This window comes from Ambystoma mexicanum, chromosome 3p, assembly GCF_040938575.1.
Source record: "Ambystoma mexicanum isolate Mex_15411 chromosome 3p, UKY_AmexF1_1, whole genome shotgun sequence".
Lineage (NCBI taxonomy): Eukaryota > Metazoa > Chordata > Amphibia > Caudata > Ambystomatidae > Ambystoma > Ambystoma mexicanum.
Genome location: NC_090925.1, coordinates 1046114959 through 1046134452, shown reverse-complemented (window position 1 = coordinate 1046134452; position 19494 = coordinate 1046114959). Strand labels below are relative to the sequence as shown.

Genomic DNA, 19494 nt, shown 5'->3' with positions numbered 1-19494 from the left:
CCCGCGCACCCCTGAAATACACGCACGCAGCCCAATCGCGTGTGGTACTTCTCGCGCACACCTGAAATACACGCACACGCTCCCCCAGGCCTGATCGCGTGTGAAACCACCCGCGACCCCCTGAAATACACGCACGCAGCCCAATCGCGTGTGGATCTTCCCGCGCACCCCTGAAATACACGCACGCAGCCCAATCGCGTGTGGTACTTCTTGCGCACACCTGAAATACACGCACACGCTCCCCCAGGCCCGATCGCGTGTGAAACCACCCGCGACCCCCTGAAATACACGCACGCAGCCCAATCGCGTGTGGATCTTCCCGCGCACCCCTGAAATACATGCACGCAGCCCAATCGCGTGTGGAACTTCTCGCGCACACATGAAATACACGCACACGCTCCCCCAGGCCCGATCGCGTGTGAAACCACCCGCGACCCCCTGAAATACACGCGCCCAGGCCAATCGCGTGTGGAACTTCCCGCGCATCCCTGAAATACACGCACGCAGCCCAATCGCGTGTGGATCTTCCCGCGCACCCCTGAAATACACGCACGCAGCCCAATCGCGTGTGGTACTTCTCGCGCACACCTGAAATACACGCACACGCTCCCCCAGGCCCGATCGCGTGTGAAACCACCCGCGACCCCCTGAAATACACGCACACAGCCCAATCGCGTGTGGATCTTCCCGCGCACCCCTGAAATACACGCACGCAGCCCAATCGCGTGTGGTACTTCTCGCGCACACCTGAAATACACGCACACGCTCCCCCAGGCCCGATCGCGTGTGAAACCACCCGCGACCCCCTGAAATACACGCACGCATCCCAATCGCGTGTGGATCTTCCCGCGCACCCCTGAAATACACGCACGCAGCCCAATCGCGTGTGGAACTTCTTGCGCACACATGAAATACACGCACACACTCCCCCAGGCCCGATCGCGTGTGAAAATACCCGCGACCCCCTGAAATACACGCGCCCAGGCCAATCGCGTGTGGAACTTCCCGCGCACCCCTGAAATACACGCACGCAGCCCAATCGCGTGTGGATCTTCCCGCGCACCCCTGAAATACACGCACGCAGCCCAATCGCGTGTGGTACTTCTCGCGCACACCTGAAATACACACACACGCTCCCCCAGGACCGATCGCGTGTGAAACCACCCGCGACCCCCTGAAATACACGCACGCAGCCCAATCGCGTGTGGATCTTCCCGCGCACCCCTGAAATACACGCACGCAGCCCAATCGCGTGTGGAACTTCTCGCGCACACATGAAATACACGCACACGCTCCCCCAGGCCCGATCGCGTGTGAAACCACCCGCGACCCCCTGAAATACACGCGCCCAGGCCAATCGCGTGTGGAACTTCCTGCGCACCCTGAAATACACGCACGCAGCCCAATCACGTGTGGATCTTCCCGCGCACCCCTGAAATACACGCACGCAGCCCAATCGCGTGTGGTACTTCTCGGGCACACCTGAAATACACGCACACGCTCCCCCAGGCCCGATCGCGTGTGAAACCACCCGCGACCCCCTGAAATACACGCACGCAGCCCAATCGCGTGTGGATCTTCCCGCGCACCCCTGAAATACACGCACGCAGCCCAATCGCGTGTGGAACTTCTCGCGCACACATGAAATACACGCACACGCTCCCCCAGGCCCGATCGCGTGTGAAACCACCCGCGACCCCCTGAAATACACGCGCCCAGGCCAATCGCGTGTGGAACTTCTCGCGCACCCCTGAATTACACGCACACGCTCCCCCAGGTCGCGTGTGTTACTTCTCGCACTGGTACAGGGTTGGCGCAGCCCTTTGCGATGGTTTTGCGATCTTGATGGCTTTTCCTTGCGCGAGGGCGTTCTTGGGGTCGTAACTGGCGCTGCTGCAGGGTCGCTGCGATACTCTGCGCCACGGCTTGTTTTGGAGGATTATTCCATGAATACGATGTGCGCTGAAATGGATTTTATCGCACGCGGCTGGCGCAGACATTCGCACGGGAACACTCTGCGCCAGCGGCGTGCGATACTTTTGACTGTATTTCCATGAATCGGCCTGATAGTGTCGATGTGAAAGTGTCAGAAGAGAGCATTTCATGCGCAGACGTGCGTGTGCTTGTTGCCAGTGTTTACCATCAGATCCGACAGTCTGGTGCTTTGCTTCCCGAAAGCACATCGCGTTCCAGTGAGTGTTTCCCAGTGCAGGGAAGCCTTCACCTTTTGATTTGTTTTTTCTGAGTTGCACAACGCTAGAGTTGAAAGAGAAAAGGAACTGCGCAGAAGCAGCTCAGCAGGCATGCATTCGTAGTTAGGAGGATTCCAGTGTTTTGCGGACCGCAAGCTTGTCAGGAGGAGACAACAGCAGAGTGGTTTTGTTTTTCACCATTTTTGTTCTTCTTCAAAGGAAAAAGCTAAAGATAGCATTACAGTAAAAGTTCTACAAGACAATAGTTATTTATATTAGGTTAATTCTACAGGAGATGGCTCTAAAGGAATGGAGCAATTACAATCCTGCAAATTTAATACATATAATGAAGAATCAACTGCACAAGGAAAGTCAGTGGCAATTTCTTCTCTAGAGAAGCCTTCAAATAAATCATCTCTGGGCATTTAGCATAGGTTATCAGGTATGGAAAATAGACATTAGGCGGGAGGAAGATATGTTGGGGGAATGCTCAGTGAGTAAACGTTTATTAATTGCATGATTGTCTGGTTTTAGTCCTCGCAGTAGCTAAGAAGTCCAAGGTGGGGATCTGTTTATTATTTTGTCCCATTCCTCTTTTCCCTGCAATATAAAACATCACACCCGTTAATATAAAGGGGCGGTGTGCTGACTGCTTCAGATGGCTTGTGTAGTCAGCAGCTTCCGTGGTGTTCTACAGAATCCTGAATTCTCATGAGCTTGGACTGAAATGTAGAATAACGGTTTGTGTTCTTGATGATAGATAAGTACAATGGTTGTGAAGGACATATTTTGATGTGAACAAAGCCTAGAGTGGAGACAGTGCCTAAGCATCAAGTACATTGTGGTCATACTTCCCCCCATGGAGTGTTGGGACAACTGGGTCTGTAATAGAATGGCTCGGTAGTACAAATAAATATGAGAAATTAATTTCCAAAGTTTCTAATTAAGCCACCTGGTTCCCAAGAGAGAACCAGAAGAACATGTACCAATGATAGCAACATTCTTCAAAATGGGAGTTGCAAAAAGAGTTACAGAGTACACTGCTACAGGGCATGGGAAGTGTTTAGAGTGCCAAATTGGTAATTCCCAGGCAAGAAGTAACAATTTGCTTTTCAGTCTGTTCCTATACACATCAAAATGCAAAGCAATGCTCCTCTGCAGTACAGTACCATTCACATGTTTCATCCTTCTGCGTCATCAGTGAGGTGAAGCTAAGCCTCTCCAAACACTGTAACACCATAATCTGGTCATATAGAGGCAACTTTCATTTAACTCTACTAATTACTCCTTCATGTCATGTTTACTTTACAAAGTCAATGTGTCATTTCCTTTTTTTTCTGTGGGGTTAGGAGGACAACATTAAAATGTTGTTTGACTAAAAGGAAGATATGCTATTCAAGCAGACTGTGCCATTTCCAATTAATTGGCTTTTCAGGTAAATCTTGGATCAGGGCCATACTTGAAACACTGACATTTAATTAGGTAGGCATAATCATTCCACACTCCGAGAGTCATACATCAGAACCGATCTTGCAATAAGCTCACCTCTGAAAGTCTTCAGTACCCTCTGAAGTTCTGCGATCTCTTCTTCGACTCTGTGGCACAACTATAAAATACATACATATGTAACGTCAGCAGTAGGTAATACAGCTTCAGCAAATACATCTTTCAAGATTGGTAAAACTACTTTGTACAGTCATATTTCATTAAAGAAGGCCATTGCGACGCATTTGCCAAGATGAAGGCTCCCTCGTCCGAATCATCACATTTAGGGCTGCTCTTAATCAGAGCAGTGTGTGCATTCTTAACAAACAAAAACATATGCTTTTCTCCACTACACTTTTGCCCTATTCATTTACAGGTTTAAATTTCACTTTTTAGATCAAATATACTTTCTGATGTTTTCTTTTCTTTGGTAAAATAACCCTAGCACATGCCACCAACATGTTTCCAGATCGAAGCATGCCCAGGGAGGAATACTAGAAATATGAATATTTAACTAGGTATTTCATTGAACAGTGCTAGATTAGATGAACAATAAACATTGATAAACGTGTACATCTTGGGCAGATTACACCCCTATGAGCCAGTGATAGAAGTCTACCAAAAAAGTAGTGCAACTGTGACTCCGGAGGGGGACAGAGTAGAAAGGAAAGGAGCAATGTGCAACACATTTTTCAAGGGTTGCAGCCATGCTGGTTGACAGTCAATTGAGTTGAAATAGATTTCAATGTAGCTGTAACTGATATCCGATGGTAAAGTGGAGAAGAGTGCTTTAACTTAATAAAGAACAGTTCCAGAATGTTAATGTTAATCTTAAAGGTATTTAAATCGCACACTGTCACCAATGAAATTGGTCCCCAGGTGCTCAGGCGGATCTGCAAAAAGAAGGTGGGGTCAGTTAGCCGGGTGAAGAGGGAGTAGGAAAGTGAGAGAAGTGGTGTGCTGTTGGGGGCTTCAGTTCCGTTTTCACTGTGCGCTGAGCTTAGGTGTGAATGCCGGACCGATGCAAGACCTCATGTGCTGTTGGTGCAGTTTATGTGCTGTTTGTTCGTTGTTGCGGTGTGGTGAAGTGCGTATGGTTTTCTGAGCGAGAAGATGGTTGTGTGGATTTTTTCAGGTGAGTTAAGTATGCAGAGATTTGAGCATAGGGTTAGTGGGTTATATATCCTAGTTCTTGCAGATCTTGTTCTTTGTATCCATTTGTCCTGTAGGTAGGCAGAATCCTTACTAGTCCATCTAATTGTTATGAATTAATTTGTGGCGCATTCCCAGCTGTATTCTGTTTGAACTTATTGTAATGGGACGGGGTGTGTCTGCCCCCCCCCCCTCCGATATTGGTGCTGTAGATTAGCAGTCGCCTACTCCCTCGCTATCTATTTCTGTCGCTGGTCTCTTGGTGCTTATGTGTAATATGAAGGCCAAGGTTCTATTGATAAGTCGTCTTTGTCCTTCCATCCCGCTCTCGCTGTGTTTAGTCCAGGGTATCGTCCTACAATATCTATCTATCATTTGGTAAGTTGGTGTGTCGTGGATTGGCTTCCTTAGATTCTGTTTATGGACGATGGCCCGGCCAGGCATCCAGGGTTGGTTTATTCATTCATCCTTGTTTCAGCTGTATGTAACCTCCATAGGTGTTCTTCTAGTTATGAGGTGAAGAGCCAAGAGTTGAGGAGTTTTCTGAATAATAGGTGGTTTCTTTTGTTACGTATGTTCTTTGGTAAATCGTTCCAGGTTTTTGGTGCGAGGTGAGAGAAAGAAGATCCTCCAAATTTTCTTTTATTGTAGGGTTTAGGTCCAATCGGATGTGGCTGCTTCTACTGAGCGTCCTTATTGAGTGATGTAGGTTTAATTTGTCTCTCCAGAACTCTGCACCTTGGTTATGGATTGCTCTGTGCGTGATGCATATGGATTTGGACATGATTCACTGTTTTATTGGTAGCCAATGTAGTGTTTTCAGTGCTGGAGTGATGTGTTCTCTTCGGGGTAGTTTGAAGAGCAATCTGGCCGCTGCATTTTGTATGCACTGTATTTTTTTTGAAGTTGTTCAGGCATGCCGAAATATGGGCTTCTGTCGTAGTCTACTCTGGACATGATGAGAGTGATGATGGTAAGTGTTTTGTTGGTGAAAGACAGGAAAGGTAGGATCCTTTTTACTGCTTGCAGGAGAAAGAAGCATTTCTTGATTACAACGTTTACTTGTGCTTCTAGAGTAAGTTTGTTGTCCATCAGTACTCTGAGGTTTTTTCTACGATGGGGCTGGGGTTGTACCGAGATCCCTTGGCCAAGGGATGTAATGGTTGTCACCTCTGTTTTTTGTGATTATCAATATTTCTGTTTTGCCGGGGTTGAGTTTAAGGTAGTTCGAGTACAGCAGTTCTTTAATGTTATATTTTCTTCTTGAGTGTCTTGTATTGTGTAGATTATTTGTGTATCATCAGCATAGTTGTAGCAGGTGAGTCTGTGTCTTTTGATGATCTTGACCAGTTGAGACAGGTGGATGTTGAAAATTAGCGGGGAGAAGGATGATCCTTGCGGTACTCCGCATGACGATTTTCTAGGGTTGGATTTGAAAGGTTTCATCCATATGGTTTCTGTTTTGTTTGTTAAAACGTATTTGGTCCATAATAGTGCGTGGTCGGTGATTCCGAGTTCTTCCAATCTCTTGATGCGGATGTTGTGGTTAACTGTGTTGAATGCCGCTGAGAGGTCTAAAAGTATTAAAGCAGTACTGTTGCCTGAGTCTGTGTTTGTTTTAATGTTGTCCCATATTGAGACGAGTGCTAATTCCGTTCCTCTCATTGGTCTGAAGCCTACTTGTGCCGGGTCTAGTAGGTGGTGCTCTTCTACGAATGATTGGGTTGTTCTATATATGTAAGTTTCAAGCAATTTAGCTGGATATGGGATGTTGGAGATAGGTCTAATTGGAGAGGTCCTCTACATTTTCTGCTGTATCTTTGAGCAAGGGCCTGAAGTATGCTGATTTCAAGGATTGTGGCACTCGCCCTATTGAGATTGAGAGGTTGAGCGGAGTCCTAAAATATTCCATGGGTGTTCCTTGTGATAGGATTGATTTCTATAGGTCTGGGGGGGAAGGTAACCGCAAGAGAGCCTGTTTTGTTGCTTTGGTTTACCAGTTTGACGAAAGTCTCCACTGATATTTCTGGGAAGCTTTGGAGTTTGTTCGGGCGTTCTTCGTAGAGGTAGGTGGGTACCGTATTTTGTTTGCATGCTCTGTTTTGTATGGTCTTTTGGATGGCAAAGCATTAATGTTTTGGATAAATGTATTAAATCTCAAAACAATTTTTCAGCAAAATGTTAAATATTTGCATTTTTTAGACAAGCAAGACAGTAAAATGGACAGGTTTGGTGTTCTAACAATGGGGGGTGCATATGGGTACCAGTCTCTTGATTATTAAGGTAGAATTCCCCTATTGGTGCACATTCTCTGATACAACAACTAGACAAATAAATCTGAATACGAGTAAGTGCTACCCAGGGCTACTATTGGTCCATGTTTTTTTTTTAAAAGACAGTACACACAACAATATACATAAACAGAAATGGAGGGTCAAGCGGTTGTGTCACAGATCATCGACACTGTAGTGTTTCAGCCAACAGTGGCAGTTTTTTGAGCACGCTACTGTGGTGGCCTTCTTCAGGATAGAAATGAAGAGTAGTTCTGTCCGTGTGTATTATCTGTCTATCCTTGGCCTCAAGCCCAGGGATCATATCGATCCAGCCCTGTAATCTCTGCCCTGGCTCCCAGTGGCTGCAAGGATCAAGTTCAAGACCATTTGCATTGTTCACAAGGCTTTCTGGGACCTGGGATTGGACTACAACCAACGCTCTCTTCTATTTTCAAATACCTTCCTTCTGGTGCCCTTCACTCAGCTACCTCCAACTCTCTAAGGGTTTGACGCTTCTCTAGGTAGAGAGTGGGGGTAGACCTCTGTCCTCTACAGGTGCCTCCCTCTGGACTGGCCCCCCTGCTCCTCTCAAACTTGAGCTGGACCACCTGAAGTTCCAGAAGCAGCTCAAAACCTTGCTCTTCTCCTCTGCTTTCTCTCTCTCCCTCCCCTCCTGACCTACCTGATCTACCTGTCTGCTGTACTGACTGGTTGGTTGGCTAACCTTAGAGTTGCACTGGATACCAGGCTCTTTCTTGATCAGTCACCCTTGCACTACCTGTGAGCCTATAAAGCATAAAGGGGCTGTAACTGTAACCCTCCAGTCCCTTGTTCTCCTTGCACTAGCCAGAGCTGCACTGCCCTCGTTGCAATTACTCATAGCATTGCTGCCTAATTTCCCCTACCCTCTCCATTTCACTTCCCCCCTCCCTTTCACAAGGCCTAGTAAGATCATTTGTCTTGTCCTGCCTCTGCCTTCCCTCCCTTGTCTTGTAGCGCGTAGAAACATTTTTGTACAGGCGCGTTATAAATGACTTATATCTTATCATATCATGCATGGTTTACGGGGGTTCGCACACAGATTAACCATGAAATTACTCGAGTAACAGAACATGGTCCTCATGTTGTCGGGATGCTCTGAACTGTTACCGGGTACCTACACAGTGTCGCCAGTGTTGTTGGGAAGGAGGTGGTCCAATCCCCCCCCTCACCATTCCCACTGTATCTGAACCACATGTAAGCCAAGGGGGGAGGAGAGGCCCCCACCACCATGGCACCTGATCACATGATCACATGATGTAACATAGAAATTTCTCTGTAAATATCTAACACTAATGAACGCCATTTTGTATTAGAGCAGGAGCCATCCTGTTTCTAGGCCTAGAAATCATCCCTCTGCAAAACCAAGCTTTCCCCATCCCCAGCGCCTCACACAGCACAGAGAGCCCAAACCTCCACCGCCTCCCTGCCTCGCTAGCTCTGCGCGAGTCTTGTTCTCACGGAAGCCCAATCATTTATTGCTGCAATTGCCCTGCATCACCCCAGATTATGCTCTCTGCAGAGCGTGAGATCATAGCCAGCCTCTAACACAAGTGTCCATCCATCTCCACTAAACTGCTCATGCCCTTTCTAACCCCCACCCCGCTAGACCAAGTGCCACCAGTCCCCATCCCCTCACCCCCTTTCATGTTGAGACCCAACGACCACCTCACGTTGGCTATTCCAGAACACCCACCACAGGCCTAATCCTAAAACCGCAGTTTATTCTCCCAACAGCACCACATGTCTACATATATCAGAAGAATTCAAGCGAGGCAGATGTCAGATCAATCCCCCGGGGTCGGCACCTGAGTGCTGGGTTAAAGGTTTCAAAGACAACCTTGAGTGAAAAGGTTGGAATGCCAATATATTAGCTCATTCGACCTAACCACCTCAATTCATGCAAGAGTTTATGTGGCTCATTATTTTCGTATTATCAGTTCCTGTTGTTTAGTTTAAATAGATAGTTATATTTCGCGCCCAACCTGACCTTCACATGTGGAGTGAGCCCAGCAGACCCACGTGTGCCAGGAGCATCTGGAAGCAACGACCATTTGGCATCCTGCCTCCCTTGTTTGGTAGAGCGCTCTCGGGCAGCAGAGTTCATTACTTGCAATTTTTACTTTATATAAAGTTTTGTTTCTTCTTTTAATTCATCTCATAATCTCACTCCCTAATGGGGTGCGTACATTATTTTTGTCTGTTGGAAATCACGTGGGTTCAGGGTGCCCGCCTTTATTTGGTGACCTCTTTGCGTGATTTTCCCCGAGACCCCGTGCTTGCACTGAGATCCAGGTCTTCTCCGGCAAGGCCGCCCCCACCTACGGCTGAACAGTCCCCAAAAAACGTGTATGAAGAAGACAGAGGTTCTTGTGGGTACCGGCTTTGCAAATACCCTGCTGCTCTCTTCAGCCGGGTGCAGTCTAAAGGGAGAGGCCCAGGCGTTGTGGATAGACTGCCAACCGAGGCTCTTGGACGAACATGGGCACGTGAGTATAAATTGCAAGGAATGACAAACGTAGGGGAGTATGGGGAATTTACAGTGGAATGATTGAAGGGAACACGCAAGGAGTATGTATGAATGAGAAGGTGGAGTGGTTGAAGACAAAGTGCTTTTTCTTTTTCATGCCCATTAGTTTTTATCCGAAGAGAAATAAGGTGAAAATATAGAGGTGATAGGAGAACCTAGCTCTGAAAGGGGGTGGAAGGCGGCGCCGCAGTGCACTGTCCAGACCAGTGCAGAGGATAAATAATGAAGAGAAAAAAGTAGGTGCTCAATATAATTAGTGGGCTCGGCAATAAGTAACGGTTGTTGTTTTAGTTTGTTATTTTTTAGTGTTTTCATAATATGTGGAGGTAGGCCCACGAGGGGAGGGGTTGATGTGAGTGTTTTAGTGAGTGCAATGGTGAATATGCTCTAAAAGAAGAGGGACGGGGTGGAAGGTTTGTGGGTATATGCCTTTTTGTTTATTTGTTCAGCGTGTTCAATATATATCTTGTTTTGCAATGTTTTCAATGGTTTATAGTGAAAAGACTGAAAAAAAAATCTCAAAAAAGGTCGAACCAAAAAATCTCGGAAAAAAAATATTGAATTTTTTTTCAATACGTTTTTTTTTCGAAATGGGGGGGTTCCCCCCAACCCCCCTTTTTTCATTTTTTTTATTTTACCCCTTTTTTTACTTACCTGACCCCAAAAATACATATAAATAAATAAATACAAAATTTGTTTTTTTTTTCGAGATTTTATTTTCGATAATTTTGTCATTCAATATTTTTTTTTCAGCCTTTTGACTGACCACCTTTTCAATACGTTTCTGTGGGTCTTTACAGCGTTCAATTTTTTCAAAACCTTAGAAATTCAAGGAAACACTTTAGTTGCAGGGACGTTAAGGTGAGAACTTAACGCAACAAAACCCCTGAAATCCAGCTAAAGCCACCTTAACTTCACGCCCCCAATTGTGGAGCCTATGATCACAATGGTGATATCACAGTTCACATCAAAGATGACATCACTAATTACATGTTGTATGAGAACACTGATGACCTTACAAATCACATCACTGATGCCATCATTGGTGACAGCACTAATTGCATTTTATATAACTGATTACATCAATAATGGAATTCGACATAACATCATTTAAAAGTTTGCTCATGAAACTTTGATTACCTTAATAACAATTTATTCCGTGGACCTGGCCATGACAAAGGCTGTGGTCACTGGCCAGCCCCAAAGGCCATAGCTATTGGCCAATTAGTGTTCAAAAATACCAATTTGCATGGTTAAAAGCCATGCCTAATATCCACTGTTTTAAAATATACAGTGGTCAACGTTGAAAGCTGTTGTCAGTGGCCATGGCTAAAGGCCATAGCTAGTGCCTATTAATATGTTAGAATAGTTATGTCTGTTGTTATCAGCAGTGCATGCTGGGTATGGAAATCATTGTTCACTTGCCTACAGCATAAGGCTCCACCATGACCCCATCCGAACCAAACCACCCCTATTATTCACTATACCTACCCTCCATCCTAGTTCATTGTCCACTATATCATAATAATGTAACCAATGGCCTGTTTACATGGCTTGCAGCCAGGGCTAGTCTCCAAATCCATTGCTGGTCCCCCGTGGTCGTGCCATGACCCAAACAATCTGGGCACTTCCCATTGCCAGAGGCTAAACATCAGTCACCAAGAGTAAATAACTTTTTTGTACCTTTGCTAGAAATCCTCCCATTTTTTATTTTTTCAAAAGTGTCAAAATGTACGTACATACAATAGAGATAACTTAGCCCACACTTGACGAAATCAATCTGACTTTGCACAAACATTCAAGTTTGGGTCTATAATCGTTTCACATTTGTCAAACGGCAACACAGTTATAAGCCATCTAAGAATCTTGAGCCCCCCTCTAATTTTGCCCCCTCTTGATAAAATCCTACCAAACTTTGCAAAAACATTTTTGTGCAGATTCATCAAATGGCACCATATTTATAAGCCTTTGCAATATTTTGGGACCCACCCTCTAATTTTGTTGCCTCTTGACAAACCAGCACCACACTTTGTAAAACCATTCAGCATGAGGACTAAAATTAAATTTAAAAAATGTCATTCAGTTTCATTGAGTGGTGACAAAGTTATAAGCCATCCAAAAACCAACCCTGTAATGCACAAATAAGCACATATGTCCCCGAACATCTCAGATGTTCGTGGACATCACAGGACTGCTCGGACATCCGGACTGTTCGCAGACATCGTAGTTGAAAAAGTGCCAGTTTTTTGGGCTTTTTTAAGGCCATATCCCATCCTATTCTCATTAACCCTCAACTTCCCAGAGATTGTTTCATTAGTTTGAAAAGTGCAATGTTGTGTTTTTTAATATGTTTTTACTGCGATGTTCGCAGACAAGCGACGCAGTCCGCGAATTCTAAACGGCGGCCGTTGGGCGTTTCCCAAAAATATGTGTAACGCTCACCTGACTCCGACGGGGGCGCTGGCCTGGTTCGCGCTGCTGTGACTTCGTCTAAGGTGATGCGCAGGGTTCGGAAGGCGGACTGGACCGGGCCCCAGATCTGGCTTGTCTGACCTATGGAAGTATCATTCTGTAGGTGAGAATAGGGGGTTAACTGTCTGCGGGGTAATGCAATCAGCCTCCCACTTACCCCTCTCACCCTTCTCAAAACCCTTCTGTGCTTCCCGGTAGTGTCTCACCGTAGGGTCTGGAAGGACGAGCTCTCCATCCTGCTTCTGATGCAGGGGCGCGTTGGTATCCAGTTACGTCACTGGATTTTCGGATGGGTGAGAACCAAACTTGCTTGGCTTCCAGGTAAGTTTTTCTATAAGTGGTTCCCCTTGTGTCCATGCATTAATGTTCTAATGCTAGTGACTTTTTCCCCATAGGGGCCGGGGTACGGAATGCCGGGGAACAGGCACCGACCCGAGGTGAGCAGTGAAATCCTTGTGGAAATCAGGTAAGTCTTTAATGAGTGTTTTGGTAATGTCTTTTCATTCACTCATTAACGCTCATGTCTTTTTCCCCTTAGGGCCCGGGGTCCGAAAATGCCTGGATGCGGCGCGGACCCGAAATGAAAAGGGAATGACCCAACAGGTAAATCTTGACATGGAGTTTTAGCTTCCCTTTTCCCTTCTTTCTCTCACCTTTGTTCTTGTCTTTTTCTCCCTAGGTGCGGGGGCGCGACTTCGAATCCGGATGGTTGCTGCTGAACATGGAGGCGCCCAGTAAAGGTGAGTAGAATGCGGCGCTGCAGCGATCGATGCGATGTGCTTTTAAAAATAAATGTCTTCCTTTTCAGGATTGTCGGCGAAATGTCTCTGGGAGACAGATTTAGCAGGTGAGGCCTTTTCCTTCTTCTGTTCTCTTGTTCCCTTCCTTTGCAGGTGATTCAGGATGCTGGCAGGTGTGGCAGAAGTCAAGATGCAGGAGCAGACACGGTGAGAGTCCAGCTGCTAGATGCAGAACAACGCGAAGCACGTGTGGCTGATCGGGTGTGGTTTAAATAGCCTTGGAAGAAGTTCCTAGAATGTGTCCTTCCTCCAATCAGGTATGTATCCTTCCCCAACAACCCCCGGGTGGTAAATGAGTCCCACAGGTAAAGTAGTTCCTTTCAGGCCTCAAGGAGGCCGGGGTTCTGCAGCATGGTCTGCATCAGGTAAGTGCACCCAAACACTTTCATAATGAGCCTGGCGCCTATGGCGCCAGGACTGACGTTTTCTATGAGCCTGGCGCCATAGGCGCCAGGACGCTGTCCAAAGGGCCCCTATAAGGGGTTGCTGGGACCTTCCCCGGGGACTAGATGCCCGCTTTCGGGGACGCAGGGCCTGAGCCGGCTCCCCGGGAGCGGGCATCGTGACAATATGATGCATCTCACGTTTGTTATTGACCAATCAGATGGGGCATCCGATTCCTCACATTGGCTTCTGAACCAATCGAAGACCCGTCCGATCACCGAACTGGGAATTGAATCCACGGACCGAACCCAGATAGCTCTAATTGGACAAACTTTGTGGTTGTTTTAAAAAAACTACTGAATGGATTTACACAAAATTTACAAAAGCTGCTTTCGGGACTAAACCGTCGCTCCTGCCGCCAACTTGGTGAGAATCCATCCAGCGGCTTGGGCTTTAGGCATGAGCAAAATACTTTTTCCAATGCATCTATGGGAAAAAACACAAATTATGGGACCCCTTATAACTTTGCCGCCCTTGACAAAACCTCACCAAACTTTGCAACATCAATCTGACAGGGATATGTACTATTTTTTCAAAGTTTTGTGAGGGTTCGTCTATGGGTGACGCAATATAAGCCGCCCAAAAAGTGCTCTTCCTATGGGCAACTTAACGATAACTACAGGGCCGCTACTGCATGCCCTGTAATATATATTACATGGCCCACAGTAGTGGCCGTGTAGTTATGGTTAAGTCGCTAAACCCATAGGAAAAGCACTTATTAGGTGGCTTATAACTTCGCTCCACCTGGACGAATCCACACCAAACTTTGCAGAAAAGTATATGGCCCACTTGAGATTATTTTTGCAAAGTTTGGTGAGGTTTCATCCAGGGGGGGGCAAAGTCATAGGGGGGTCCCAAAATTTCTTTTTTTCCCATAGACTGAATGGGGAAAAAACTTTGCTCATGCCTACAGCCCAAACCACTGGATGGATTTTCACCAGATTTATGGCAGGAGCAGCGGCTTGGTCGCAAAAGCATTCTTTTGTAAATTTGGTGAAAATCCGTCCGGTAGTTTTATTTAAAACAACCAAAAAGTAGGTCACAAAAAATAGTGATATCTATGTCCGCTCCGCGGACACACTTCCTTGTTCGCTCCACGGACAGGACACTGATTGGTTAATCGGCTTGCGTCATGTCCGCGGACATGCGACGTGTTCGCTGATTGGATGGTGAAGAGCGTGAAGTGCGTCAGATTTTTGGAAACGCCCGCCATCTTGGATTTGCGGACTTCGCCACTGTCCACGGACATCGCAGTAAAAACATATCAAAAAACACAACGTTGCACAAGTCAAACTTATCAAATAATCTCTGGGGAGGTGAGGGGTGATGAGGATGGGATATGGATGCAGGAAGCAAAAAAACGGGTGTTGTTCGGATGTTCGCGAACAGTCCTGAAAAGTTTGCACACACCTCAGCATTACAGGGGTGGTGAAATGCAGTTCTTGGATGGCTTATAACTTTGGCGCCACTTAATGGAACTGCATGAAATTTTTCATGTATATTCTGACCTGATTCTGAGTGAGTTTGCAAAATTAGACGGGGAGTCCCAAAATAATGTAAAGCCTTATAAATGAGGTGCCATTTGACGAATCTACACTTCATTTGGCAAACTGATAATAGATCTAGATATAAATGTTTTTGGGAAGTTTGGTGGGGTTCTGTCAAGAGGGAGCAGACACTTTTGAAAAAATAAAACATGGGTGGATTTCCTGCAAACTTGCATAGGGAGCATTGGCAAGTACCTACAAGCATGGTTTTGCAAATGTGCCGGCGTTTTATAATTTGACAAGTGTCATACTGTAGCTACAAAAAATAGCGGTGTACCTTTAGTGACTGTGGTCATGGGCAGTAGCCAGATTGTCCGGGTCATGGAATAAGGTCATGATCCAGACAATCTGGCTACTGGCTGTGACCACAAGGGACAAAACATAGGAATAAAGTGGCCATGTCCACCTGGGACTGGCTTTGTGCTAAAGTTATTAGAAATTAGGATAGATCTGAAAGGGAAGAAAAAATGTGCTTGTGGTAATATGGTCATAGGGTTCTCTTTATGCCTTCTGCAGGCTGCCATGGAAAGCAAAGAGGGGCCCTGTATGGAACCCTCACCTTCCCTTTCGATGGTGGCCATCTTGGAAAAAGATTTTCCTTCCTACACTGGGACGCTGCAGGCCTAGGAAGAAAAATCCTCTTTTTTAGCACCCCAGGTTCCCGCTTTGGGAACCTAGGGTGCTAATGGCCTTCATCCCCCATTTCAGGGGCTGGAAAGTGGGGATAATGGTCCAGAGACCTTGTTATCCACCCTTGCTTCATTGGGCTAATAACTTGGGCTGCTGGCCAGGTATCCACCATTCCAGTCCCTGGAACGGAGGATGAACGCCACAATATTCCCATTAGCATAACACAAAATGGAAATGGAAATGCTGGACAATCTTATTGAGTCTATGTACTTTACTGAGAAATATAAAGTAGATGTAGTCTATACATTTTTTTTAGTTCTATTTTCTAACTTTGAAAGGTGGTTCCTAAAGGAATATGTCTTTTGTTGTTTTTGGATTTCTTTGGCAGGAAAGCTGAGAAAGAAAGGTGGGGAGGGAAATGAGGGAAGAAGAACCAAACACTAATATGGAAGGCTAGGTGGACAAGGGAAAATGTTGCACGTGTGTTATTTCTAAGGTAGAGGGCAGTGTTTCTCATGCTCCTTGATTACAGCAGTGGTGGTGGCTCTTGGGGAGGAGGGATGGCATTTTAAGATAAATAGCAATTTTGCTAAGAAATATGTACTGTGTACTAGATTGTTAATGGATAATGAGTAGGAATAGGTGTTGGAGCGGCGCAAGGGAAATTTTGAAGTTGAAAGATCCTAGATCAGTAGAAAATGCATTTCTGAACTGTCCGCGAAGCAGAGATCTTATCGTGAAGAGCGGATGGGTTCTCGGACACGTCATCATGCCACGCTCCAGTGTATGGTCATGTGGCACTGTCCGGAAGGTCCGCTATGAAGTCAGATATTCATAGACGTCTACAGATGCAAAACTAGTTGAAATAGTTGCAAAAAGTGTATGGAAGTGTTAAAAATGATTCCAGAAGGTGGGATATGGCAGAGTTTTAAGGTGACACTTTGTAAATTGGACACAAACATTGCTAAATTGGGTAAGTATGATATTAGTAAGTTGTAGGGAAATAGCGGGCACTGGTAAAAACCTATGAAATTCACTGAAAAAACTTTGTTAAAGGGGCGTTATGGTTAAGTTGCACTAATAAAAACTAATGAAATTCAATGAATAAACTTTGTTAAAGGGACGTTATGGTTAAGTTGCACTAATAAAAACCTTTGAAATTCAAAGACAAAACGTTGTTAAAGGGACGTTATGGTTTCAAGTAAAATCGAAAAACCCCAGAAATTCGCCAGTCATGGTAAGCTAAACAACCATAACTCGCGCCACCACGATGCATTGCTAAGACTAACACCCAGGTTATAAAAGATGACATAACAAATGCCATTGATGACATCACTGATGACATCACATATCTGGACCACTTGTTTTTGTTTATTGACATATATAGGCCATGTGTTTTTGTTCATTGGCAGTCACAATAATAAAATTGAAAAAGGTGCTATATATCTAGACGTTAACCTTGTCATATGTTCTTTAAGTACTTTCCTTAGAGTTTGGTCTCAGCTCATGTTGCACATACATGGGGAAATGAGTAGGCCTCAAACACACAATTCATTTGTATACATGATGATAAACTTTAATGTCATTAACATTTTCTGTTGATGCAGTTTCTTTCTTCCTTACTTTAGTTTCCCTTCATGTGCCTCTGATTTGTATGCATTGTGGTTCTTCATATGTATGGTTTGTACCAGCACAAGTGCTGTAAGTCTTGAATTGTTAGCTAGTTATTACATGTTTAACATTACTCAAAACTCTGATACGGTAGCATTCATAATTGTACTATCCAAAATTACAAGATTATAAATAGTGTACTTCTATGGTGCATGCCGCAGTCATTGCCTATGTTTATATATGATTAGGTGTATGTATTAACGACAACACTCCAATACAATGATATTAGAGGAGTACATTCTTTAATAGATTAGGTAGTTCATGATAGGTCTCCCGATCACCCCTGACATCTTGTTGCCAACAATATAAACACAACTCCTTGTAGGGACTTTTCATCAAAATATATTTCACATGTGATGTTATCAGTGATGTCATCAATGACATTTGTGATGTCATCTTTGATGTCCTGGGTGTTAGTCTTAGCAGTGCACAGTGATGGCGCGAGTTATGGTTGTTTATTTTACCATAACTGGCGAATTTCTGGGGTTTTTCGATTTTACTTGAAACCATAACATCCTTTTAACAAAGTTTTTTCTTTGAATTTCATAGGTTTTTAGTATTTTGTAGTATCTACTATTCTGATAGAAGCTGCCTGATCTAGGTGGGACATGCCTGACCACATTATAGCATGTACAATCAGAATATCTGGAGTTCAGGTGTTTACAGAGTTCTAGAAGGGAAGACTGGAATTGAATCATAACTGTCCAGATCCCTTTGCTACTAGTTGTCTCTCTCCTCCTTTTACATATACTGTTATATACTTATATTATTATATGTATTAATAAATAAATATACTTACGGTTATAATCGCCTCTTGCCATTTGTACCATATCGATTGCGGCTACTTCATTTGGCGACGAGGATGGCTCCAGTTGAAATGCTGCTGCATCAAGTTGTACGGAGCTGCTCCGCTCATGCCCGAGTGTAGAAGCGGCCCCGTCTTGCTGTTCCTGAAGGTAACGCTCGGCTTTCGTTTTAATTGTATCAAGCCGGCGTTGTGTTGTATTCACTTCAGTGTGGCACATGAGGAATTTGACGAAATTTGAAGGTCTGTGCTATGTATCACTGAACCGCTGCATCTACATTACCCATTGGATTTCGCGCATGCGTTGAATGAGCTGAAGAAGGAAGACAATTTTAAAGGCGCAGTACACTGTTTTTTTTCAAACGCAAGCCTGCTTCTCTCATGCACTTTGACAGAATTGAATAAGCATAACAAACTGTCATGGCATTTAGCAGTGTGCCTCCACCTGCCTTCTTTATGCCCAGCACTGACGAACCTGCTTTACCTTGGAAGAGGTGGATCAAATCTTTCGAACATTATGCGGGGGTGATTTGTGGTCCCAATTGCAGTGCAGAGAAAAGGAAGTCATTACTCTTGCACTGTTTAGGTCCTGTTGGTCAAGAAAAATATGAAACACTTCCAGAATTACCAGAAGAGGAGAGTGTGGACCTAAATGAATACCAGCTAGCTGTAAAGAAAATTGATAAACATTTTGAAAACAAAGTGAGCATAATTCTAGAACGTTACAAGTTTGGCAAACGCACACAGGAGGAGGGAGAGAGTGTGGAGAAGTTTGTCACTGCATTAAGGAAATTAGCAAAGTCATGCAATTTCAATGAGCAACTGGATGAGAGACTCCGAGACCAATTAATGTTAGAGTGTCGCAGTAGCAAAGTGAGGGAAAGATTGTGGTCAGAAAGTGATCCTTCTCTTGACACTGTTCTCCGAGTAGCAAAAGAAGTAGAACACACCGAGGAGTGTGTTAAAGAATTGGAGATTAAGATGAAACAAGTAAAAATAGGAAGCAGTAATAGTAAAATGCATGATACACCTGATGAGGAGTCAATTTCCATGATCAATAATGACACCATTAAGAGGAGATCTGTCACAAAACAAAATAATGTATGGAGAACGGACAAAAGATCAAGCAAATATGGTCAAAAGGGTTCATTATATGAAGCTTATAAGAAAAACAGTCCAGAGAATCAATTAAGGAAAGTGGAAAAAAAACGTCAAGGAAGGTGTTACAGATGCGGCAATGTGAATCATTGGGCTGATGACCCAGATTGTCCAGCATTAAAAATCATTTGCAACAAGTGCAAAGGAAAAGGTCACTTCTCTAAATGTTGCAGATCTCGCGACAATGCCATGAACTGGATAGGGAACAATTCTGATAGTGATCGTAGTGAAAAGGATACTCAAGACGAATGTGTATGTACTATAACTGATGACGATGATGAAGAAGTGTTGGAAAG

At 44.8% G+C, this 19494-nt stretch overlaps 1 protein-coding gene across 1 annotated transcript in view; it reads right to left on the bottom strand.

The window, feature by feature from the left end:
• Positions 1-19494, bottom strand: part of LOC138579692 (bactericidal permeability-increasing protein-like) — a 462445-nt gene that overhangs the window by 186088 nt on the left and 256863 nt on the right. Inside the window, exon 7 of the mRNA XM_069649930.1 lies at positions 3738-3798. Within this exon, the coding sequence (XP_069506031.1) occupies positions 3738-3798 (61 nt within the window). The remainder of the gene's footprint in view (positions 1-3737; positions 3799-19494) is intronic.